This window comes from Hemiscyllium ocellatum, chromosome 3 (assembly GCF_020745735.1).
Source record: "Hemiscyllium ocellatum isolate sHemOce1 chromosome 3, sHemOce1.pat.X.cur, whole genome shotgun sequence".
Classification (NCBI taxonomy): Eukaryota; Metazoa; Chordata; class Chondrichthyes; order Orectolobiformes; family Hemiscylliidae; genus Hemiscyllium; species Hemiscyllium ocellatum.
In genome coordinates, this window is record NC_083403.1 from 67,924,340 (window position 1) to 67,937,722 (window position 13,383).

The window sequence follows — 13,383 nt, forward strand, 5'->3', positions numbered from 1 at the left end:
TGAGACGAAGCACAGTTGAGGGCTAAATGTAGCGAGAAGTCTCAGGGCTGCTATGCTCATTTCTGTCGCACTGTTATTTGACCTGTTGCAGAGACTCGAAGCAGTGGTTCAACAGTACATCTGTGCTGGGTGTCTGAGGCAGCAGAGTGAGGACTCAGGAGTCTGCATTGGGTTACGAGTTCACTGAGATTTCCTTCATGCGGGATCATCTTTAACGTGGCAGCAATCTGTTCCCTGGCAAAGGCAAAACAAATGAAAGATCATTCTCAAATTCCAAATTCATCCACTATTTCTGAAGACTTTGGCTAGTTTCAATTGAGAGCCTATACGATTCATTTACAGTACAAAATTGGCAGGTTTTGTATGGGTCAGCTTCTACCTTTTTAATATTCTGTCATTGAATGTGGGTTCCAGTCCCCGAACAAGCATTTGTTGTCCACCATTAGTTGCTCTTGAATTGAGTAATTTCCTGGGCCATTTCAGACAGCAGTGAAGAGTCAGGATGGGAAAAATTTCTGGCTGTAACAGCTGCACCTTTTTTTTGAGGTATTTTAGGTGCTGGAGGTGATTTCCTCAAATTCCAGGAGCAGCAATTACTGTTTTATATGCTGTTGCATTGTTTTGGAACTTTGGAAAATAGAAGTCAAAACAACAGCAGTTTTAAAAGGGAGAAGAACAGACAAAGGAAGCACATGGTGAGGTCAGTGCAGGAGAGAGAGAGAGAAAGAGAGAACCTGCATGGTTACTGCCTTTGCTGTTTTTGAATTCATGTGTTGCTGGACATCGGAGTGCGTCTGGGAAAATGAACTAACAGTGGATTTCACAACTAATCTTGGAAGAACTGTTTGGGCAAAGTTCACAACACAGAATCAGATAAGTTAATCGTTGTTTTAAGTCTGTCCAATTAAAAGGCTGCAGTAGTGAGTAGAGTGGGTTCTTTCTTGATTACATATTTTTGGAGATAAGTCTCTTGATTAAACTTAAAATATAAGCCATAACTATTAATTTAACCAGGGGCAGTGCTTGTAGAGGGATAAGACGGTGTTATTTTCTGGGTCTGTAGATTGTGAAGGAGCAAAAATGGCCTTTAGTACAGTAATATGTACTTCTTGTCAGATGTGAGAGTTTAAAGAGAGATTAAGGGTTACTGTGGATTATATCTGCCATAAATGCTGTTCGATGCGAATCTTATCAGATCAAGTGGATCGGTTGTAGAGACAGATAGAAGCGATGAGGAATTTGCAACAGCAACAGTATGTGATGGATGGCAGTTATTGGAAGGGGGGGAAAGTCTCAGATACAGTTACATAGATGAGTTAACTCCAGGAAAGGTAAGAGAGGTAGGCACATAGAGTAGGAGTCTTTTATGGATATACCCATTTCGAACAGGTATGCTGTTTTGGAAAATACACGGATTAGCACGAACAGCATATTGAGACTGGTTCTAATGCAACGAGGGGTACGACAACTTCCAAGACATCAATTGTGTTAGGGGAGTCTCTCGTCCGAGGTACAGGCAGATGTTTCTGTGGCCAGCAGCGAAAAAGCAGAATGGTGTGTTGCTTCCCTGGTGCCAGGATCTAGGATGACTCAGAGAGGGTGCAGAATGTTCTCACAGCAGGGAGGGGCCAGCAAGAGGTCATTGTCCACATTGGAACCAATGAGATAGGAAGGGAAAAGGTTGAGATTCTGAAGGGAGATTACAGAGAGTTAGGCAGAAATTTAATAAGGAGGTCCTTCAGGATAGTAACACCTGGATTACTCCCAGTGGTATGAGCGAGTGAGGGCAGGAATAGGAGGATAGAGCACATGAATGCATGGCTGAGGAGCTGGTGTATGGGAGAAGGATTCACATTTTTGGATCATTGAAATCTCTTTCAGGGTAGAAGTGACCTGTACAAGAAGGACGGATTGCACCTAAATTGGAAGGGGACTAAAATATTGGCAGGGAAATTTGCTGCAGCTGCTGGGGAGGATTTAAACTAGTAAGGTTAAGGTGGGGGTGAGGGGGTGGAATCCAGGGAAATAGTGAGGAAAGAGATCAATCTGAGACTGATACAGTTAAGAACAGAAGTGAGTCAAACTGTCAGGGCAGGCCGGGACGAGATAGGCAGATGCTGGAAACCAGATTTTGGATTAGTGATGCTGGAAAAGCACAGCAGTTCAGGCAGCATCCGAGGAGCAGCAAAAATTGATGTTTCGGGCAAAAGCCCTTCAGGAATAAAGGCAGAGAGCCTGAAGCATGGAGAGATAAGCTAGAGGAGGGTGGGGGTGGGGAGAAAGGAGCATAGAGTACAATGGGTGAGTGGGGGACGGGCTGAAGGTGATAGGTCAGGGAGGAGGGTGGAGTGGATAGGTGGAAAAGGAGATAGGCAGGTAGGACAAGTCATGGGGACAGTGCTGAGCTGGAAGCTTGGAACTAGGGTGAGGTGGGGGATGGAGAAATGAGGAAACTGTTGAAGTCCCCATTGATGCCCTGGGGTTGAAGTGTTCTGAGGCGGAAGATGAGGCGTTCTTCCTCCAGGCATCTGGTGGTGAGGGAGCGGCGGTGAAGGAGGCCCAGGGCCTCCATGTCTGCGGCAGAGTGGGGTGGGAGGAGTTGAAATGTTGGGCCACAGGGCGGTGTGGTTGATTGGTGTGGTTGTCCCGGAGATGTTCCCTAAAGCGCTCTGCTAGGAGGCGCCCAGTCTCCCCAATGTAGAGGAGACTGTATTTGGAGCAACGGATGCAATAAATGATATTGGTGGATGTGCAGGTAAAATTTTGATGGATGTAGAAGGCTCCTTTAGGGCCTTGGATGGAGGTGAGGGAGGAGGTGTGGGCACAGGTTTTGCAGTTTCTGCGGTGGCAGGGGAAGGTGCCAGGACTGGAGGGTGGGTTGTAGGGGTGTGTGGACCTGACCAGGTGGTCACAGAGGGAACGGTCTTTGCGGAAAGCGGAAAGGGGTGGGGAGGGAAATATATCCCTGGTGGTGGGGTCTTTTTGGAGGTGACGGAAACTAATAAATTAAACTGCATTTATTTCAATGCAAGGGGCCTAACAGGGAAGGCAGATTAACTCAAGGCATGGTTAGGAACATGGGACTGGGATATCATAGCAATTACAGAAACATGGCTCAGGGATGGGCAGGACTGGCAGCTGAATGTTCCAGGATACAAATGCTACAGGAAGGACAGAAAGGGAGGCAGGAGAGGAGGGTGAGTGGCTTTCTTAATAAAGGATAGCATTACAGCTGTGCTGAGGGAAGATATTCCCGGAAATACGTCCAGGGAAGTTATTTGGGTGGAACTGAGAAATGAGAAAGAGATGATCATCTTATTGGGGTTGTACTATAGACTCCCTAATAGTCAGAGGGAAATTGAGAAACAAACTTGTAAGGAGATCTCAGCTATCTGTAAGAATAATAGAGTGGTTATGGTAGGGGATTTTAAACTTTCCAAACATAGACTGGGTCTGCTATAGACTTAAAGGTTTAGATGGATAGGAATTTCTGAAGTGCGTACAAGACAATTTTCTGATTCAGTATGTGGATGTACCTACTAGAGAAGATTCAAAACTTGACCTACTCTTGAGAAATAAGGCAGGGCAGGTGACTGAGGTGTCAGTGGGTGAGCACTTTGGGGTCAGCGACCATCATCCTATTAGTTTTAAAATAGTGATGGAAAAGGATAGACCAGATCTAAAAGTTGAAGGTCTAAATTGGAGAAAGGCCAATTTTGACGGTATTAGGCAAGAATTTTCGAAAGCTGATTGGAGGCAGATGTTCGCAGATAAAGGATCGGCTGGAAAATGGAAAGCCTTCAGAAATGAGATAACAAGAATCCAGAGAAAGTATATTCCTGTTAAGGTGAAAGGAAAGGCTGGTAGGTATAGGGAATGCTGGATGACTAAAGAAATTGAGGGTTTGGTTAAGAAAAAGAAGGAAGCATATGTAAGATATAGACAGGATAGATTGAGTGAATCCTTAGAAGAGTATAAAGGAAGTAGGAGTATACTTAAAAGGGAAATCAGGAGGGCAAAAAGGGGACATGAGATAGCTTTGGCAAATAGAATTAAGGAGAATCCCAAGGGTATTTACAAATATATTAAGGACAAGAGGGTAACTAGGGAGAGAATAGGGTTCCTCAAAGATCAGCAAAGTGGCCTTTGTGTGGAGCTGCATAAAATGGGGGAGATACTAAGTGAGTATTTTGCATCAGTATTTACTCTGGAAAAGGACATGGAAGATATGGAATGTCGGGAAATAGATGGTGACTTCGTGCAAAATGTCCATATTGCAGAGGAGGAAGTGCTGATGTCTTTAAACAGGAAAGGTGGATAAATCCCCAGGACCTGATCAGGTGTACTCTAGAACTCTGTGGGAAGCTAGAGCAGTAATTGCTGGGCCTCTTGTTGAGATATTTATATCATTGATAGTCACAGGTGAGGTGCCGGAAGATTGGAGGTTGGCAAATGTGGTGCCACTGTTTAAGAAGGGCGGTAAGGAGAAGCCAGGGAACTATAGACCGGTGAGCCTGACCTCGGTGGTGGGCAAGTTGTTGGAGGGAATCCTGAGGGACACGATGTACATATATTTGGAAAGGCAAGAACTGATTAGGGATAGTCAACATCGCTTTGTGTGTGGGAAATTATGTCTCACAAACTTGATTGAGTTTTTTGAGAAAGTAACAAAGAAGATTGATGAGGGCAGAGCAGTAGATGTGATCTATATGGACTTCAGTAAGGTGTTCGACAAGGTTCCCCCTGGGAGACTGATAAGCAAGGTTAAATCTCATGGAATACAGGGAGAACTAGCCATTTTGATACAGAACTGGCTCAAAGGTAGAAGACAGAGGGTGGTAATGGAGGGTTGTTTTTCAGACTGGAGGCCTGTGACCAGTGGAGTGCCACAAGGATCGGTGCTGGGTCCTCTACCTTTTGTCACTTACATAAATGATTTGGATGTGAGTAAAAAAGGTACAGTTAGTAAGTTTGCAGATGACCCCAAAATTGGAGGTGTAGTGGACAGCAAAGAAGGTTACCTCAGATTACAACAGGATCTTGACCAATGGGCTGAGAAATGGCAGGTGGAGTTTAATTCAGATAAATGCGAGGTGCTGCATTTTGGAAAAACAAATCTTAGCAGACTTATGCACTTAGTGGTAAGGTTTTAGGGAGTGTTGCTGAAGAAAGAGACCTTGGAGTGCAGGTTCATAGCTCCTTGAAAGTGGAGTTGCAGGTAGATAGGATAGTGAAGAAGGCGTTTGGTATGTTTTATTTATTGGTCAGAGTATTGAGTACAGGAGTTGGGAGGTCATGTTACGGCTGTACAGGACATTGGTTAGGCCACTGTTGGAATATTGAGTGCAATTCTGGTCTCCTTCCTATCGGAAAGATGTTGTGAAACTTGAAAGGGTTCAGAAAAGATTTACAAGGATGTTGCCAGGGTTGGAAGATTTGAGCTATAAGGACAGGCTAAACAGGCTGGGGCTGTTTTCCCTGGAGCGTCAGAGGCTGAGGGGTAACCTTATCGAAGTTTACAAAATTATGAGGGGCATGGGTGGGGTAAATAGGCCAAGTCTTTTCCCTGGGGTTGGGGAGTCCAGAACTAGAGGGCTTAGGGTGAGAGTGAAAAGAAATAAAAGAGACCTAAGGGGCAACTTTTTCACGCAGAGGGTGGTACATGTATGGAATGAGTGTGGGACTGGTGTCATATGTCAGCCAGATCAGTTAATCTTGGCAGGTTTTCCTTCTTAAAGGACATTGTGTACTGGTTGTGGTCACCATCACTGAGGTGAGCATTCTATTCCACATTTATGAATTGAGTCTAAATTCCATGAATTGCTATGGTGGGATTTGAACTCATATTTTCAGATCAGTAGTCTCTGATTACTAGTCCATTATCACTATGCCACCCTCCACTTCCACTTCTCTTTATGTTTCTGGCGTACGAATGGATAAGCCAAGGCTGTCCTGAGGGCATCTCACTCTGCAATGCATGAAAATCCCATCTGCCAGCCTAGCTGGAATGGAAGGGGAATTGCTACATGAGGAATAATCCTGCCTCTTTTTCCTCTTGGGAGAATCAAGCCCTTGATATTTTTCAGAGGATTTGCTTCAGTAAGATACTAAAGTTCAGAATGTAATGATTCCCACTCAACTTGAATTAAAAGCATAGTCATTCCAGGATATGCCACATTGTTACATTTTAAGTGAAAAAAATGTTTATACAACTCACAGCAATTTCTTGTTAAAGTTCCTTCAGATATAATTTGAAAGTTCACGTATGTTATTTTGATGTCTAAACTGAAAACAAATGGAGGGACATTACTTTAGGTGTTTCTAGTAATAACTTCCCTCAGGGCTTTTTCTGCAGTCCCTCTAATAGCATGCAGCTCAACAGGAGAATAATTATTTTTAAGAAAGCATTATGCTAGTCACGGATGTGCTGTTGTGTGCCTGCTGCCCTTTTTAAATATCAGCAGATGTGAAGCTCATGACCCTTTGCAGAGAGGCACAAGTCCCTGATTAATACCCGTGTTGGAAATAATTTCAAACTTAGAGTGGCAATTTTGACTGTGCAGTAGTGTAAAATGGGTGACAATAAATAAGCTGTCTAGATGACATCTCTCCTGACGTCTTTTTAAGTTTCGTGAGCTCTAGATTTTCAGAGAAAAAAAATGATTGAATTACAAAATATGGTTCTAAAAAGTACTTGTTTCAGAAAAAAACTTTGACGTCATGTGTAATGAAAGCAGAATTTGACTTTTTGGTCACTGAAAAGCACTAGCGTTAGTCATGATCATGTATTTTTGAACTGCTTGCTGTTTTCGGACATTTAGAAACAATTTGCTAACTCTTGCAAATTTTCTGAATTGATATATCAATTATGATATCAAAGAGATCCTTGCTTAATAGAAGTTCAAGTTATTTGTGGAGTTCTATCGCGTGAACATTTGGCTGCTATCGTTAAACTATCATAGGGTTTTGCAATGAAACATCTGTTGAATCTATATCAGTTGAAAAGATAGGAACTAAAACATGTAAATGTAGCTGTGTGAGTTCTGGATGACCTGCGAGTATTGTCAATGTAATCTTACATGGAAAATGCAGTCTGTAGTTCAACTACTTAAATCTGAGAGCTAAAGAGATACCCTTTTGAATAATCAGAGGTCAAGACTTTGTTTTGTTCTGAACCATTTCACATTGTAAATAGGATGGTCTTGCAGTACAAGATACTGCTTTAAACTTTACATCTTCAAAGGATTGGAAAATGTGACATGCTGAGATCAATGAAATAAATATGGTGAATATTTTAGGTATTGGTTGCTGCAAACAAGACCTTCATCTTGAAGCCTAAATTTTGAAACCTAGTACCTATTGTTAAGAGCATGTTAACTCCAAAAGTTTGCACAAAATAAGTATTCACATGTGCTAAATTAATGGTAAATGATGTAAATTTTTCACAAACTAAAACAATAATAAAACACCGCTCAAGCTCGACAAAGTGTTGCTTCAGGGGCTTAGAGAAGTTAAAAACTTCCAAACTGCACAAAAGAAATCTGGAAGACAACCGGAATGAATTCATTGGCCAGGATTCTGTCAGGCCACAAAGAACCAGCAAGCAATCTACAAATTCTGTGGGTGATGCCCATCAGCGTCCAGTGTCTCTCAGGCACTTCAGTGGCCACCATTTCTGCATTATCGAGGCTCCCTGTAGTAAAAGTCCTGCCTGCTGAGAGCTGCTGGGAAAACAGAGGCTGGCAATATGTCATGTCCCCAATGCCAGCGGGAGTAGTGATTGCTGATGCTGATACCCCCCAGAGATCCAGAATCATTTTGGCACTCAGCCACAGGTGAATGAGGATGGGATGGGAGGGTGAAGAGTCACAGAAGAGGGGATGTCAAAATCTCTGAGCCAGCATTAGTTTGTCATGGAATAGGAATAGTAGGTGCCATTCATTCATTAAAGTGAACTTAATGCCATTTGGAAATTTGCATCAATCCCATCCACCCCTCTGCCTTAGTGGGGTGGCTTTGCTATAATAAGGCTACTGATATGGGGCCTCTCACGTGCTTACGTACGTCCAGGCATTATTTTTCCCACTGTGATGGGTTGCATGAAACCTAGCTCACTTACAATATCAAGGCAACAGCTCAAGAACACTCAGTGAAACAAAGGGAAAACAACAGATAGAGGTGTTTTTTTTACATTCACTCATCGGATTTGGTGTGCCTAGCTGGCCAGCATTCATTGCTCATCCTTTGTTACCCATGAAAAAGTAATGGTGAGCTGCCTTCTTGAACCACATGCAGTCCATATGCTGTATGTTGGTGCATAATGCTATTCGAGAGGGAATACAGCTTACAACATGGTGCTACTAATGAGTGATCAACAGCATGAATGCTCTGTGAATGACAGGATTTTCATGTTTTTCATTGGGTGGTAGATATTTCTTTTTAATATGTTGAATAAATTACATGATACATTGTAATTTGTAGATTTTCTGCAGAAAGGACTTATGGGGAAATTGACAGATTTTTTTTCTATTCTGTAAATGCTACAGAACAGAGAAAGATATTGCAGTAGAAGATTTCCAGACATATGCTGAAAAGGTACAAGCCTCTCTGCATGGCTGCCCAGCTGAAACTCATCCAGCCGCAATTATTCAGAAACATCAAAAGTATGTTGCTAAAGCCAAGAGAGGTCGAGGAAGAAAGGTAATAATTTCTTGTCATTTGGTGCTTTCGCTCATCAAAGTTTTGGTAACTTCCCTAAATGTAATAGCTGTTATGTACTTTCCCAGACATCTGTTCTAGCTTTTCACATTGCCTCAATGGCGTGATCCTATCATAAATAAATGCTTATTAAGAAACAAACCTAACAAAACCTAACTTGTTGTGGACTTAAAACTCTAATAAGCATTTTATGCATTCACTGATACTAATTTGATGAAGCTTTCTTCAACTTCCTGAATTGCTGCATAGGGCCCACAATTTGCTAATGGATATTATTGATAAGAAATTGAGAATATCTCCACACTCATAAATAGTCATCAACATAATACATTATTGGAGGTAGCAATTAGAAGTCAACAGAGTATTGAATTCTGCATATCCTGAAAAAAGATTGACAAAACTAGCCATGGCAGATTGTTCATAACAGCAAAGTATTCAAAATGAGGGGCAACTTGTTAATAATTGGGAAAATTATAAGAACTATTCATTGCTATTTCTACGTTAACAAAAAAACAATGTGAAATCAGTTCAGTGTCCAGTAAAGGATGTTGAAGTGAATGGTACGAATGACTTGAAGAAGTAAATAAATGTGTTTTAGAGAATCAAGTGGGAGAATGAAAAGATTGATTCAAATGGTGGTTTATTGTTCCTAAACATTTTTTAGGATAGACCTAAAATTTGGGTTTATCTGCTTGCTTGGCATCTCAGGTGACTGAGTTGCCTGGCTGCAAGAAAAACCTAGTGGGGAGGAATTAGACTCTTAACAGTAGATGCCTGATTTCTGATTAGTAAGTGCATTAAAATCACACAGGCTCCCTTATAAAGCAAAAGCACATCAATTTGGTTAATGGAAAGTGAAATGAAAACAAAATCATTGCTGGAAAATTCACCATATTAGACAGCATCAATGACAAGAAAAACCAAGCTAACCATTTAGTTTGATTAGCTTTCATCAGGACTGTATTAATGGGCCATGTGCTCCATTCTGCCTGACATTTCTCTACATTGCATTAAGGTGGTGCAGTGTCAGGCACAGAATAGTATGGTTTGCTCTATTATGATGGAATCGTGTAGCGCACGCATTATCAAAGTGGATGCTGTTGACTTTCACAATCTAAAGTGTCATTTTTTTCAAAAAGTGAGTTTCTACACATGGTGCATTTGTTAGATAAGAGTGCAGGTTATAGAATCAATCTGATGGTGTTACAGTCCTGTATCAGACTATTTTTTCTTTCACAGAATGTGGGCATTACTGGCAGGATGAGCATTTGTTATTCTCCCATAATTGCCATTGATGTGGCTTACTAGACCACTTCAAGAGGATAACTAAGTATCAATCACGATACAATATATCTGGAGTTATACACAGGCCAGACCAGGATGGGATGGCAGATTTCTTTCCCAAAGGGACATTGATAAACCAGTTAAGTTTGACAACAATTGGTGAAAGTTTTCTGGTGACCATTACTGAAACTAAGTTTCTATTCCAGGTTCTTTTTTAATAGTTAACTTTAAATAAAATGAAAAACACACATTCCCACTTAGCAAGGCCTCCATGCAAAAGCAAAACCTCACTTAATAAAGTCTGCTAACTATATTTACTTGGGAAAATTGCAACATCAACTTCCTTCAATAATTCCAGATACAATAGCTGTCAATTAACTTTATTCCAAATACTTTATTCATTTTGTTTTCAAATGTCCTTTTGGCAAAGGTGAACAGTGGTACAGCAGAATTACGAAAAGTTTCAGTGGTTCACAGTGGAAAGACAAAAGAAAATGTCCTACATGAAGAGTCACGCTGCTATCTACCAACTCATCCCAAGACAATCCAACATGCCCACCAATATGGCGGCATTCCTAACAGTCGACAGGAGATTTTTGGAATCCCTGAATATTTCAATCACAAGTGAGTAAATAGAATTATTTATGATATATATTAATGATTTGGATGACATAAAATAGGTAGGAAGATAAGTAGTGATGATGACACAAGGAGTTGACTGAGATTGTATATACAGGTTAAGTGAATGGGCAATAACTGAGAAGATGTCATATAATGTCGTGAAACCATGTGACAGTGTTAAAAGAAGGGAGGCCACGAGTTCATCAACTCAGCAGCTATGTACCCAAACACACTTCACAGCTCTACCCAGAACTCATTGGCACACATGATGTTTACAAATAAGTTAAGAGCCACATTTGTTCTGTTGCTACCTGAAAAAACACACAAGATTGTTGAAAGGAATCAAATGGCCCAGCCACGCTCTTCTCAGGGTGACCAAGTACTGGCACAGAGCTACAATATGACTGACAAGTGGGTATCTGACAAGGTCCTGGCCCAGCCAGGTCCCAAATCCAATACTGAGTCAGGGTGAGATCATGTGGCAAAGGCAAGCTGTCAGCGGTTAATGGCACAGCCTCAAGTGTTGAAGCTTCCATAACCGCAGGGTTTTAAGAAGGGGCCTCTGTCTCAGTTCCTGACGAATGCACATTGACCCCGGAGCAAACCTCTGTAACCAGTGAGGATATCGCCCTTGTGAAACAGACTTTGGTGCGCCCCATAAGGACGAGCTCACTGTACCTAATGTTCCAGTATCCCTTCGGTGAATCCCTTAGGAGAATTAAGAAAACAGCCACCATGAACAGGCCTCCCCCCACCAAATTCTAATTAACTGAGACTCCTGTTTGTAATATCTAATGGAAACCGTGCATCATGTCCATGTAAATAGTTTTGCTGCTTGGACATAGAGATTGTGTTTGGAATTATGTAAACACTGGATTGTTTGTTTAAGAGGAAGTTTGAACGTAAAGGGAGAGGCTTGTTATATATTATAGGTGGTGCATATTATGTTGGGGCAGTGTCACTTTAGGCAGTGAGTTATATGATCACTGGTGAGTAACAGTGTTTGCATTTTTTAGAGTGCACAGTTACAGAATAAAACTTCCCTATTGCGTTGCAGCAAGTGATGAGTTTGTATGTTTTAAAGTCTGACTGGAAGCTGGTAACTGTCCAGTACAGAATAATGTGATAAATAGGGATTTGTCAGGGGATTTGTGACGAGGTTTTTTTCCCCCTTGTGGGAGCATCTAATACTGGACTCAGAACAAGAAGCCACCATTAAAGATAGAGATGTGGAGAATTAGTTTTTGTCATAGAGTGTAGTAGATCCATGGAATCATTTGCTGCACAGGGTAATCAAAGTTGAGCTATTAAGTATATGTCATGCTGAAATAAACAGAGTAAATAGTAAGGGAATCAAGGGAATAAATAGTAAGGGAATCAAGGGAATGGAAATGAGGCAGTAAATTGGAGTTAAGGATTATCTGATCAGCCAGGATCTCATTGAATGGGAGAGTGGAGCTGCTGAGTCAAATGGCCAACTTCTGCTCCTATGTCCTAATGTCTTCCAAAGATCCTTTCATTATTATGTTAATCTCAGTGCCAACTTGAAGTGCATTTAGAATAGTGTTCCTATTTGTGGAAGGATAATCTATGTGTATTTATCAAGCAATACAGGGTAGATATTGAATCCTCAAGCTGACAACATTTGTAGCTAATCCTTTTTAGGGGCAGGGGATGGGCACATTTAAGTGTTTTTTTTTAAAAAGCTGTTTCTGTGCTTGTTTTTCACATTCCTGCAGTACAGCACCACCATTTTTTGCTGGGTTTTTCTCATGATCAATAATGTGGAAATTAATCGATTCTGCCTACAGTTTGTATATATTCCTTGGTAAAACATGTGGAAATCCCTTTAAGAGAGCAAGATCCTTTGCATCCAGGTCCCAGCCTAATTTGTGACTTTTGATATGTACTCCCACTGGTACTATGCCTGAAGAGCGGCAAAATTGTCTGAGATTTTCACCTCTAAGACACTCTGATGGTCCCAAAGTAGCTTACGCTCCATAAAGGTAAAGGAAAAGATCAATGCATCAAAATGAATTTGTTTTATTTATTATGATGGTGTTGTATTTTCAGATCCCACTTCTCTGTCAGCATCAGAACTAAATCTTCACATGGACTTATATTTTATGTGGCGAATAAAGAGGAAGACCAGTTCATGACGCTTTTCATTGCCCGTGGTCACCTTATTTACTCATTCAGTAATGGCCGTGAAAAATTGAAATTAAGAAGTTTAGAGAAATACAATGATGGTCTCTGGCACAATGTAAGTGAGACAAAAAGATTGTGAGAATACTTTCCAGAACAAAGTGCCACTGCACAGTGATATATCTGTATATATGTGATATACATATCCATGTTCAATCTGTTGTAATGTAAAAACAAAGGTATTTTATTGAGAAAATACACTGTACTACTGTGTTTGTAATCAGCATATCAGCATTCAGTTAATACTTGCACTCTTATATTAGTGGCATTTTCACAATGTACACAGATGGATTGGATGCATATTGGACCCAGTTAGAAATCCTATTTTCCCTTTTTGTAAAAATAAATTTTTGTTCTAAACCTATATTTTACCCATAACTCTAAACTCCTATTTCAAAATATAGAGAACTAAATGAATCCTTATATTTTTATTCAAACTAAGTGTGTTTATTTGTGTGTGACCCACCCTAAGAATGCTATTTTTGAACTGGCCTTACTTACCTCTGCACTAATAGAACCATTAAGTTAGGTAAATGAACTAAGGACAGTCACTAT

At 40.9% G+C, this 13,383-nt stretch overlaps 1 protein-coding gene across 1 annotated transcript in view; it reads left to right on the forward strand.

The window, feature by feature from the left end:
- lama4 (laminin, alpha 4) overlaps window positions 1–13,383 on the forward strand; it is a 184,879-nt gene that overhangs the window by 154,536 nt on the left and 16,960 nt on the right. Inside the window, exons 32-34 of the mRNA XM_060850742.1 lie at window positions 8,547–8,700; window positions 10,433–10,626; window positions 12,697–12,886. Coding sequence (XP_060706725.1) covers window positions 8,547–8,700; window positions 10,433–10,626; window positions 12,697–12,886 — 538 coding nt within the window. The remainder of the gene's footprint in view (window positions 1–8,546; window positions 8,701–10,432; window positions 10,627–12,696; window positions 12,887–13,383) is intronic.